This window comes from Harpia harpyja, chromosome 9 (genome assembly GCF_026419915.1).
Source record: "Harpia harpyja isolate bHarHar1 chromosome 9, bHarHar1 primary haplotype, whole genome shotgun sequence".
NCBI classification, from domain to species: Eukaryota; Metazoa; Chordata; class Aves; order Accipitriformes; family Accipitridae; genus Harpia; species Harpia harpyja.
Window position 1 is genome coordinate 16533713 of NC_068948.1, and position 13427 is coordinate 16547139.

Sequence of the window (13427 nt, forward strand, 5' to 3'; positions counted from 1 at the left end):
AAGCTGTGGCTTTTTACCTAAACGGCTTGAGTCTAGCAGACTTGGGTTCCTTGTGGTGCTATTCAGTGATGTTATGGTGGGAAGTCCTTGTGATTACAACTTTTGCAGCCATAATTTATTTTTTAATGATGCATCACTATCTCTGTCAGGTAAACATAACAGACACTACAATCCACTAAATTTAGTGGCTTCTCTTCTTTATAATTCTATTCTGTCTGTGAAATTCTGATGGAATCAGACTACCAGGCTTGAAAACACACTGTGATGCCACTAGTACTTTGTTTTAAAACATACTCAGAGAAGGTGTAAGAGCCTGTTTTATTTTTCTTTTCCCCAAGTGTTAAGATTTCCTGAAGTACAGGACAAAGACCCACTTGTTTACTGCTATTTACTGTAATAAAAACAGTAAACTAATGCTCATATGCATTGCAGAGCGCTCTCTCCATGCATCCTAAGTAGGTCTTGGGTGTTGGTATGCTTCAGTATGACTATAAAGCCAAATGAAATATCTCTGCATAGTGAAATCAGGTTTATTACAGTGTAATTTCCTTCTAAAAACAAGTCTCCTTTTAAGGACTTTTATCTAAAATAACTAATGAATGTAATGGCATTAAATAATAAAATACTGTTATGATGCCAAAAATAACATCTCGGTCTCTTTGATGTTCATTTCAGCTAAAGATACAAAATTCCACTAGAGACTCTTGTAAACAGACTCCATTAATCCAAACAAATTGTTTTGAAAAAACAGCGACTATAATAGATGTTGATTAAGACAGTGAATAACCTTGAGTTTTAATTTTCAATACAGCTTGAGTTAACTCCACATTAATTGGAGTCACGCCTCTACGTCATGTTGTACTGCTCTGAAATCTGCATGTGGCTACTTCTGTTTGTCTTGGCTTTAATTAATCATTCCCTTATTTCTTGGCAGCAGCCATTATTGGGCAAGGAAACGTGGTTCCAGGTGTAGTCGTGAGCCTTTACAGCTTCTGCCTGCCTTCTGCGTACTGTGGCTCTGTGCAGCACAGGCAATCCTAGCAGCATGGAGTCTTGCAGCAGATAAAACACAGATATGTCTGTAGTATTTCCAACTGGTGTGCTGATGGGAACTTTCTCTAGTAGTCTTTAAGCCTTTCTTCTATCATTGAGAAAGTTCAATTTCCATTTTTCATACATCTGCATTGTTTAGTAACAATCAGCGCATGTGTAATGTAGGTTTCTGTGTGTTTGCATGCTGCTTAATTTTTTATTTTGCCATAAAGCTTTACATGACCACCTAAGAATAAGAAGGATCCCATTTAAAGAGATGCAGATGTATGTTATTTATGTTTAGAAAAAGAAATACATCTGGTTCTGACAATGCATCATTATTTTGTGTGCTTCTAAAGAATGCACCAATTGATGTAATTATCTCGATTAAGAGTGTCAGTGAAGTTAATAAAGACAAGTGCCCCGAGAACTCCAGCGTCTGTATGGCTTGGCCCTTTGTGCACTTTGGGGACCTCATTTCTGATTGCCTTGTTCTTTCAAAGTTCCCTTATGGGGCAGGGGAACAATTAACTCCCGTAAAGCAGAAGCCCAGGAGCAGCTGGGCCCACTGATGATGGGCAGTATGGATTTGTGCTGTGCCATACATTAATTTCTCCCCAGGGATAGTCCCTCGGTATTATCCCAGCACGTCTTGTGCTGTTAAGTGCCCTCAGACAACGTGGTGCCGCTCCTCATGGCATGCAGTGCATGCGTGCACTCAATCTCACGTTACTAAAAATGTTGCTGTGGGGCAAATCTTGTGCCTTGTGGATGTAACCAGTCTGTTCCAGCTAGTCCAGAGGAGCAGAGGCAGAAATGGGGCTGGGTTGCATGATCAGTTCCCCACAATGTAGCCTGCAAAGAAAGTAAAGAGTTTGCCAGACATGATAGGAAGCCTTGGGCTGACTCCCAGGTCTTCCTCTAAGCTGGTTCACCAAATTATAGCTGAAAAATAATTTGTGTTTTCTAGAGTTTGATTATCGTGTTTTTGCCTGTTTTCCTTGTTGCTCTTGTTTTTGAATGCTACATTAATGATCAAGCACTTGGAGACTAAATTAGTAATTCAGTATGTGTGACTGGCAGTGGGGAGAGTGAATTTGGTTGTTGGAGTGTTCAACTTGTCCTTTATCGTGTACTTCTCACCTGAATTTAATACTTGCAATGGGAGGATAGCTGTAAGAAGGTTTAAGTGCCAACACGTTGAATAGCGGTGAAGAATAGAAGAACAGGAGATGGCTGAAAAGCCAAAGGCAGAGGAGTCAGTGCCCGTGTAAGGGATGGCAATGGTAGTTTGGAATGTGCAGGTTGTAAGGTTACCCCAGGTTCTAAGCTTCCAAGGAAAAGCAAGAAAGCAGCTGCGGGAGGAGGTAAGAAATTTCCTAGTGATGTCAAAATAAATGCAGAAAACAGCATTTATCGGTATGAATATTGCAGTGACATTGTTCAGAACATCCTTGTGGTACCTGAGATGATGTGTGTGAACAGGGTTTGGTGCCAGTGTGGCAGTAAGGGGGCGAGAGGAGGGAGACGGCATCTTCCATTTTTGCAGGAGATCTTTGCGGGGGGTGTGTGTGTGTGTGTGTGTGTGTGTGTGTGTTTTGGTTTAGTTTTTAGTTTAAGTGTTTGTAAGGCTCCCTCTGTAGATGTCAGAGGGAGGGAAGCTTCTCCAAAGGTTGATTTAGAACAGCTAAATTGGGTATCTGTTTGGATCCTCCCTTTGGAGGAACTCTGTCAGAGGAGTTTTCCTCTTTGCGGTAGCTATAGAGAGCTGTGGTGATGGCCACCACAAGTTGCTAGGCTTTTATGACTATTCCCCAAACCGTGCATGTGGGAAATTCCAATAAATGCTCGGTGAAAAGTAATGTAAGTATTTTATTCCTCTGTCTCTGAGAGAAAGAAGCTTGTGTAGTTCATAATGCTGCAGTATTGAAGAACATAACGCAGATGGTTTGAGTTCTGTCCCTACCATGCCTCTGTTAAATACAACTTTCAGATATTTTAATCTGTTTTGTTGTCACCTGTATACAACTTCCAGTTATTAACATCTGATTTATTTACGTGTGTGTGCAGTGGGGAAGTATTAGATTTCACATCTCATCTAAGGGCTTGCTCTTAATGAATTCCTCTCTTCTGATGGTCCCTCAGAGCTTTAAGGAGAGATGCAGTTGTGCTTGGTAACTAGAAACAATACATTTTAAAAGAATAACTAACTGTTACTGTAATGGTCATTGCAGGAAACAAATGAAATTAATTTAGCTACTCTGTGGCTGGAATTAAAGGGTCATGTCTGGTTTTTTTAAATACATTGTTAGTCAAGATGATGATGTGTTTATGATATTACAGAAGCATAGAAATTTGTGGCACTGTATGAAGACGTTTTTATTTCAGCTCTTATCATAGGCAGTCTAGACATAACTGACTGAGAAGCACATGTAATATGGTAAACTGTCAAATATATGGCTTAACTGTCTGTCAGTCACTTATTCTTTTGAGCCACCACTGCTGTGTGTGTACTACTTATTTTCTTGTTATGGGGAGAGAGTGCGTATTTAGTTTATGTGTCTTCTCTATCAGTAAAAGAAGCAGTTTTTCTAAGTCTAATACTGGCACAATTACTATCAACTTTTTAAAACCCTGGTACTGAATACAGGCTGATGCCTGGAACTTCCTAGCTGGTGCCAACGGGCTGACTAGGAAGCGCTGGCTGAAAACCTCCTGTTGGAATTTTTGCGCAGTGTGTACTTGGAGCTTACAGCTACGTTCATAGTTGAAGACTGAACCATTTCTGCGTTACGCTGGCATTAAAATACAGAGTGTGACTTTCAGTGTGAATTGAAGGTGCTTGGATTTAGATTTGCTTCAATACTTATAGCAAATGCAGTGCAATACTGACCTATGGCATAAGAAACTAACATGAAACTAATGTTAGTAAGTGTTGTGAGTCTGGATTTTTTTTTTTTTAATTGCATGCTACTCTTAAATTGCCCCTTAACTAAATAGGTAGCTAGGAGCTTAAAAAGCCTGTTTGGAGTAGTTACTATTTCATTCTCCTGTGGGTTTTTCCTAACTTTTTTCTTTTTTCTTTTTCTTTCTTAGTCTTCATGAAGAAATAATTGACTTTTATAAGTATATGTCTCCCAGACCTGAAGAAGAGAGAATGCGGATGGAAGTGGTGAACAGGATAGAAAATGTTATAAAAGAGCTCTGGCCTAATGCAGATGTGAGTAGGACACTGTTCTATTTGTTAATATATAAAAGCAACATTTTGTGTCTGATTACTTTGCGAAGTATTGAATAATGAAAATACTGTTTATTTTTTCCATATTAAAAAAACCCAGGAGGATTTCTGGTCAAATGAGAGAGATGATCTTAATTTCTAGAATAATACAGGTCAACATTTTCTATCACATGTAGGAACAAAGACAAGCTAGACCTACTCTAGTCAAAGAAAGGGCATAAGGTGTGGCAACATTTGGTCTCATTAATATTTATTTACTAAGATTAATGGGAACACATCAGGCATGCATGCATGCTTGTAAAGTATTGTGTTAAAAAAAAAAGAATCTTCTGAAACTCATAGCTTCACTAGCAGCAGGGCTTCTAGTCCAAAGACCTACAGTCTTGAGTAAGTCTATTAAGGTGGAATGCCAGCAATGCCATGTTACGTAGACCATGCTATTTTTAATGGGCAGTTAAACTAAATTGACATATCTTACAAATTGAAAGGAACCCGTTTTTTGTACAGGAGCAAATAAGTCTGCAGATCTGTGTATCGAGCTTAAAATCTGTAGTGCCTCTTTCCACTGAAGATGGGGTTTTTGCTAGTACTTCATTCAAGAGAAAAAAGAGTTTCTCCTATGCAGAGCTATACTTTTTTTAATAAAGGTTGGATTAAAGAGAAGCCAGAGAAGTTGCTTTTACAACTCAATATAGTTCTATGGGGACACAGTTGGATTTTTAGCATAATTGACTCTAGTTTAATTGTGTCTCACTACTAATATGGTAAGTAGAGAGATACATTTCCAGAATGCAGCTGTGTAGCTCTAGTCATCTAACTGTGGATAACAGTAGCTGAAAATAAGGACTTGTTAGCCAGAATAGCAAACCAAATTCAGACAGCAGATCTTTAGTATAAGGAATGCTCTTTGATCCTGCCATGGTAAAAGATAGTGTTTTGACGTGAATGACTTAAACCCACTGTTCATTTCAAATCTTCTTAACCTGTTTTTTGGAATGTGTTTTTAGAAATTGGCAAAATACGACAGAATGTGAATTCTGTATAAGCTATATGTATGTGGTGTGTGGTTTTGTGTGTAAAATACACTCACATTTTCAAGGTGGTTCATGTTGTTACGGACAACGTATTAATGACGATTAATATGGAAGGAGCACTCTTCACTCAGTGATAGCTGCCTCTGCACAGTTACAGAGAGTTGATAGAGTCAGTACTACATGTGTCTGGTAATTTTCTCTTTGAGCGAAACCAATAACTTTTCCAAGGGAACTGTGTAAGAGACTTCAGCATATCTCACAGCTGTTGTATAGCTCTCCTCTAAGCCAGTGAAACAGTGTTGTAGACCCTAATCAAGAGCAGGAGTAGTGGGCTGCCAGTCTGACAGGCAATATTATAGGAAACAGAGCAGGTATGAAACAGTGCTTACTGTGATACACCCTGCCAAAGTCTTGTAGAAGGGAATCTCACCAAAATAACGACTTGCTTCAGCCTGGAGAAGATGCCGCTATTTCCTAGACAAGTTTGTGTGCTGCAGACTTAACTAGTGTAATGGGGGGAATGCATTTATTACCAGGGGATCTTCCTTTGTTACTGCTAACATTTTGAATGGGGCACAAGAACTTAGTGCTTCCAGAGATACTCTGCGTGTAGGACAGACTTGATCTGTAAAAGCTAGGTATTTTGTATTAAAAATAATTTATATATATATATTTTTATATATATATATATATATATATATATATATGACTTTGGGGCCAAGGTACTGAAACTGTTTTTTGTAGCCATAATATGTTTAAGAAGGGGAAACAAATTACAAGCTCTACCACAAGCGACAAGCTGGCCACTGGGCTTGGCTGTAATGTGACTGAGAGGAAGCACACACTGTCTAGTTGAAAACTGAAGTTCACTTTTCAATTAGTGCCAGTTAGAACTGCCATGACCGTCTGTCTTTGCTGTTCTTCAAAATGTTAGAGAGCAAGAGCATGCCAGTTCCTTTTTCTCAAGTCATTAACTGCTCTTCAAAGCCTAACTCTGCATTTTGTCTACTGTTGTTAACGTCGAGAAAGAATTCTCTTGTATGCCCTTCCGTTTTCTGGAGGCTAGAAGGGAACTGAATGGTGACAACAGCATGCCAGGTTATAATCTGGAAATTACTGTAATGTTATTTTCCTAATACTTACTTTACAGATCTGCCTGGGAACTGAACTGCTGAACTCAACTGTGTTCAACTTTGACAGTCTTTTGTTGTAATTTTTCAGTCGTTTGAGTTAATCACTAACCGTTTGGAAATCTGTGTTGGTTTAGCTACTTGTAAGATTTAAGTTTTGAGTACATGCTCTGAGAAGGTGGAGTATTACCTGGTCCAATGTCCTCAGCTTTAGCTGTAGTGTAAAGTGTTAAGTTAATGTTTAAGCTGTTCATTTTGAGTCAAAGATGCGGTGAATCCAGCTAAAATAAACTTGTAAGTTAAACATACACATTTAGTTTGTAGTTTCTCACTAAACATGTAGGTAAGATGTGTTCTATAAAAATCAGACACCAAGAAAAGGAAAATCAGGTTTCGTGAATCTAAGTGTATAGAGAGCGTGTGGAATGTGTCTGTGCGCATACATCTTTTTTTCCTGTTCCACTTAGGAAAAGGCTGAAAAAGCAGATGGAGGGGGGGTAAAACTAGGTATCCTAAACTGTTACTTTATTTATAGAAGTTAGCAATTGTGTCATTTGCTCTCTCACTCAAGGGAATGTGCTTAGAAGGAAACATTCCTAGTACGTGAGAACTGTTCTTGGCATCAGCAAGGCTCTGACCATAAGAAAGGCTTTAATTACACTGAAACTGAACAACCCAAAACATTAAACGAAAGCATTTTAAGGCAAAGTTTTTTACCAGTCGCATATGAAAATTTGACTATTGAACTAAGTACTTATACAGTGGAATTTAGGATCCATTTGTTATAATGTCCTCAGCTTTGTGTCTGAGTATTATGTGGCCTCGTAGATCTAAAAAGAGATAATGTTGCATACTTCACGCACTTCAGTTATGAAAATACTATGATTGGGAATGGAAGTAGAAAGATGAACTCTATTTAGTTCGACAAACTTCAGAAAATTCTACTTAATGATGTAGAAGAAAGAGAAATTTAAATTGGCTACGGATAGATTTTTTTTGTTTTGATGGAGGGATTTTGGTAGCAAGGACTTTCCAAGCTTTTGTGGGTTTCCAAGTTCTGTTGTGTATAGTGAGGACATATTTGGACACATACTGTAATTAAAGCTCTGTCAGGAACTTCAGAATTTAATACGAACAAGTGTGCAGAAACGTAGGATAAATAGTAACAGTAACATACAGGAGTAGGAGTAGTCCATTACAGTACTGTGAAGTCTTAAGATACCTTATGAATGCAAATACACGTCTCTGTCCACATAGAATAAAAACATAGTCGGCAGTGTTGGCACACCACAAAAACTAATGCTTAACGTCTCTCAAGTCATAACAGTGTCCCGTATTTGGTATGCTTTAAATATGTACATGGCTACAGAGCTTCAACAGTTTGAATTCCAATTCGATAATCAATCAAAATCCTTTAAAATTTCTCTTCCTATTTCCCTGCTCTTCCATCTTTCCAGATTTGATGAGAGAGGGATTGAAGTGTGGGTGTGGGTTTCTTGTAGAATAATTCAGTGTTTCTCATACTCCAAATTATTGTACAACAGATGTTGTCTCATTCCTTTAGGTAAAGGTCATATATGTTGTATCAGTAAGTTTATGACTACTTTCAGGGTGGTTTATTCAATAAAGGCTCTCCCTGCTGTTCAGCTGAACACACTATTTTGTTTGATAATGTGAGAGCACATTTAGTTTTTTGTGAACCCATCAGTGGTTGTTTTATTGTGCAAAAACACTTTTCAGATGTTTTTGGTGGCCTAATAAATCCTGGTTTGACTGAACCCAAACAGTTTCACAAAGGATGCTTTTATTATTATCCTGGATTAAAAATAGTAATAATAATTATTATTACATTCTTAGCTTTGTGATACCTTCATGCTTTTGTCAAGATCTAGTACAATATTGATGCCAGTTCTGTGGCATCTCTTCCAGCCTTTTCTAGTTTGAGAAGCTATGAACTTTCAACATTAAATTTACTGCCAGCACGTGCTTTTTGTTGGAGGTGGGAGTGAAGGGGTAAGAAGGGTGAAGTGATATAAAATAATCAAAAGGAAGCACTCATACTGCTTCTTAGTCTACTAAAGTATCAAGACACTTATTTGCAAAACATCATCTTTTCCCATCTCCCTTTTTTCTTATCCTGAAGGGGAAAAACATAAAAAGTGGGTCACTTGACATACAAATAGGTGGCAATCGAGCTAATGTATGAGACTCATTAAAACAGAATACACAAGTCTGTAAGGTGGCTCCAGGAAACACATCAGAAGACTGTCTGGTTGAAAATTAGTCCAAATGTGTAGACATTTTTACTTTGAAGTCTCACCAGTCCCCCACTTAGCGCATGAATCCAACCTCCCTGTGAGGCGTGGCTATGTTAATGAGAACGTGGTTTCGGACAGCTTACAATGGAAACCCGATTATTTAAACCTCCAGTGCTAGTAAAAATCCAGCATAATAAACTAAATCTGTGGGATGTGAAACTTTCTGAAACTTTTTGTTTGTTGTTTAAGCACAAATAAACAGAGTTGTGCTACTTGCTCTGTAATTCAGGAAAAAAAATGGATTGTGATTTAATTTTTCTTTTTAAAGTATGCAAAGCAACGGAAATATATTAAACTTAGAAAATGTGTTTACAAACTGAAGGGTATACTTTGAGATATGAAAGCAAAAAATAAATTGAACTGATACTGGGGTTTTTAATGTTCTATCATTCTTCAGTGTTTTAAAATCTTTCAGTTTATGGGGTTTTGCCAAATTTGGTCACGGTGAAAATTTTTATATTACAAAGAAGAAATAATAGAAATGTAATAGATGTAATAGAAAAGTCGAAGTTATTAATGTTTCATGGGTAGTAACAATGAAGATTAGCCATTTATACTACATTAAAGATGTAAATGCTTTAACAGAAAAGAGTACTTCTGTTCAGAATGTGCCTGTTAGCAATACCAAAATCTACCAATGGAGGGTAGCAATGACCAGCCTTTACAAGCAACTTAATAGAACTTGTTTCTGAAGCCTGAAAGTTTGTTTTCATATATCCTGTTCTTGTGTTTCAGGTGCAGATATTTGGAAGTTTTAAAACTGGTTTATATTTACCTACAAGGTTAGTAATTTTTCAGCGTAAATTCCGTACAAGAGAAAACATAGCCTGTTAAATCACTACAGGGGTACAGGTTTATCTGATCTCCCAGTATCTGTGTTACTTGTGTGTATACTTGTTATATTAAGAAAGTGTTAAGCTATTAGTAATCTGCAAAGTGTACAGAAATATAATAATTAAGACTATTAACTATAATACATGTGTCTATATAGATTTTGCATGTATCGGTAAAAGATATGAATTACCATGTTGTCAAAAAAGGCTTATTTTGTGATTTGGCTTCATTAACTGACTGAACCAAAATAAGAAGTTGGCCTTAAAAGCTAAGTTTTACCTCCACAGACAATTAAATTGAAGGATTTAACGTTATTTTATTAATGATAATGTTAGCACTGAAGAGAAAAGATTACATACAGATTGCTTTTTTTCTTTCAGTCTTCTTTTGTGAAATCTGTAACAATAGTCAATATCTACCTTTTCCAAATTTATTACTAGTTTTTGTAAAGTCATTACTACAATGACACTGGTATCTTCTATGTAGAAATTTTAAGTATTTTTGACAATTAAATAGAAATAGAATGAAAAGCTTAAATGGCTGCAGGGATAAACACATTTAAATAGCCTGAGGTTAACACTTGAATTGAGTTCCATACTTTGGGAACATGAGGAATTAATATCTAGTACTGACTGCAGGTGATGGATACCCAAGTCGTCATTTCATCTCTTTTTGAAAAAGGAAGTATCTGACAGATGCTTTAGTATCTGCTTTAGTCTAAGGAGTTGCAGGAAAGCTGAATTACTCAGCTTCTGTTTGGAGAGTCAGAAGTAAGGTGTACAAATACACATTGTTTTCATATTTGGCCTCATTCTTGGCCTTTTTTTCATTGATTTTAAATAGGCTTGATTAGGCTTGATTGAATGCTGGTAATGCAAGAGAGATATCCCTATCCACATGACTGATAGCAATAGTTCTTTACTACATTTGCTTGATTGTTTTGAAACTGATGCAAGAAAAACACTTTGCTGTTGTCTATTTGATTGCATATGCTGCCTTTCCTCCATATTTGTTTCAGCTGAGTTTTGGGGGGAGAACAAAGGCAGATACTCTAAACACAGTACATAAACCCACAAAAAACCTTCCTGTGGCAGTACTTACCAAACTTTCAGAATAACGAGCATTTGCGTGTTGGTAATTAATTCACTGTTGCCTTCTATGAAAGCTTCCCTTTGCCCTAGGTTTTCCCTACCTGTCAGTAACTGTATAGTTAATTCAGATTTCAGGTTCTGGGATTCAGAAAGACCTACAGTGTGTCTTTAATTCTGTTACTCTGTGTTAGAATTTGCCTAATATCATTTTACTTAAGCTGATATTGAAGGTTTGGGCACACGGTTGTTTAGCTGCTAGATCTCTGTTATTTTGCAGGCAATATCTATACTCAAGGTGACAACAGAGCTGCTTTTTCTTTCTTGATGTGCATCAGAAAGATGTCTCCCATTGTTAACTGTCAGCATCAGTAGTGGGTTTAACACTTACTTAGTTTAGAAGAGAAGTGTCCAGCAGTATTTCCTGCTCTCCAAGCAGGTTTTGAACATAGTTTTCTGAAACTGGCTGAGTGCTGCCTATCCTTGTCAGCTGAATGGTATGCAGCTGAACTGCTGCTGAACTTGCCTGCTGCCAACACTGTTTGTCGGCAAGAGATATTTCATCTAATGCAGATGTAGTTTCTTTGAGATTGTTAAAGCAGTGTTGTTTGTGAATCAGAGGACCTGTAGAATCTATTGGGGGGGGGGGGGAGTATTCCTACATTTTTTGGTGTTTTCTGTTATGCAGTTTTCCATATCACCGAAGTGGCCTGCTAGTATAACTATAGGGTTATATGCTCACCTCCTTTGTGTTCCCAACCAAGCAGGTGAAGTCAAAGAAGAAGTTGGGGAGCAAAGGGGGAATAGCTCAGGATCTCACAGTAGCCTTCACTGGCTTCAGTTTGGACACCAGCCACCTTTTGAATTTGACTTCAGGCATTGAATCAGGGTGTCAGCAGCCTGAGTAGTCAAGTGTATGTGTATGTGCATAGGGAGGAAGTGTAGCGGATGGAGACACCCCTTCAAGGAGCTGAGTTAATGAGAGCAGTTGGTAAGATGGTTTGATCTTACTTAACAGCTTGTTGCTTCTTGAAGTCAAAGTAGCCACATTTTCCTCTCTCCTTCCCTGCTCCCTGTTCTTGGCACTACAGGCCAGCTGCTTACCATGTGCCCACTGGTGCTCTGATCACCCAGAAAACCAACTTAGAGATGCAAAGAGGCAGGAAATTACCCCAGGATGTTTTATGTTTTTTTTAAGGTGGGAGAGAAGTTGGTTTCTGCCAGGCCCATTAATATGTTGAATTGATTTGTTGTGGATTAGACAAACACCAGACCTAGAGCAAAGGAGGAGACAGGGCCATGCATCTGGGAGTAGAGGATGGGGAACAGGACTTCCCCTTTCAGAAACAGGCTGTTAAATTGGCATTACTGATTAATACAGCCCAAAGGTGGTGATTCACAACAAGTTAATTTCTTGCTCTGAATCACTCTGGAGAAGCTGATCCCACTCTGCTGACAATGTGGCCTGAGGAGACTAATATTGGGCTTTGCAGCCCAACTGATTTGTGTGTGTATCTGTCCCCTCCCCTTGGCAACCTGAAATGTTCTGTATTTCCCCAAGTGTAAGAGTTCATCTCCACCCCTTTCCTCAGAAAATTAAAAATAAACTATTTGGTTAAGCTACATTCTGTCAACTTTATTCTAGTTATGTGTGGATGTCAGTTGTTTATCTTTTAAGTGTATTTGTCTTTTAATTTGAATAAATCTATATTTTCTTTCCATTTCAGTGATATTGATTTAGTTGTGTTTGGAAAATGGGAGACATTACCTCTTTGGACCCTGGAAGAAGCTCTTAGAAAGCACAATGTAGCAGATGAAAACTCAGTAAAAGTTTTAGATAAAGCAACTGTAAGTTTGGGAGAAGAGGGTATTTCCATGTTCTAAGCTAAATATCTAATCAAAGAAAGATCTTGGTTAAAAGGATGAATTTTCATAAGCAGAAACTATTTTATATATAAATTTGAAATAGAATCAATAGAACCTCTTAGTATGGTTTTTATTACTGACAAAATAATTGATAGTGCTCCAACAGAAGCATTTTTTCTGTTGGGATAAATCATCTGATTTTCCATACTGCACAACATATACTTGCTTTTAAGTGAGATTATACTAGTCATTGTTGTGAATTAATGTGATTAGACCTGTGTATTTCTGTACTGAGTTTGTACATAAATAAATTATTTTTTTCTTACTGCAAGTAAGCAGACATAATACATTTTCACATAGAAGTAGTGAGTACAGCCTTGTGTGAATATGTAATGGTATGTCTTGCGCAGGATAGGATTAATTCCATTACAACTTCCTACCTTTTGCTAATTGTAAGTGTATCTAAGATGGTTGGGGTTTAAACAGGTGTCCAGTTGATGGCTATTATTAGTAGAGAGAGATAATTTGGAAACCACTCAGGTGGAGATATGTCAGAGTGCTCTCAATATCTTGTGCTTCTTGTTTGAAGATAGTTTTGATGAGGAATCAATGACCCACAATGACACAGGAGCGTGTCTTTTCTTAAGCATATCTATTACCATTCATCTTTATTTCTTAAGTGTTTGTCTCCCTCTGGTGTTTGTTTTTCCCACTAGAACTATGCTTCTGCACCAGGAACTGACTAAAAACAATTTAAAATTAATCACTTTCAAGATGAAGTGTTAAGTTTGGTTAAACAGGATGGTAAATTGAAAATAGCATTTATGAGTTACAAAAGCAAAGTTTATGTAAACAGATTGGCAAAGAGAGTGAGTTCATAAATAGAC

At 37.5% G+C, this 13427-nt stretch overlaps 1 protein-coding gene across 1 annotated transcript in view; it reads left to right on the plus strand.

Annotated features, from left to right (window-relative positions):
- The window catches only part of TENT4B (terminal nucleotidyltransferase 4B), a 46516-nt gene that overhangs the window by 19273 nt on the left and 13816 nt on the right, over positions 1 to 13427 (plus strand). The window contains exons 2-4 of the mRNA XM_052796009.1: positions 4129 to 4252; positions 9488 to 9534; positions 12402 to 12522. Of these exons, the coding sequence (XP_052651969.1) occupies positions 4129 to 4252; positions 9488 to 9534; positions 12402 to 12522 (292 nt within the window). The remainder of the gene's footprint in view (positions 1 to 4128; positions 4253 to 9487; positions 9535 to 12401; positions 12523 to 13427) is intronic.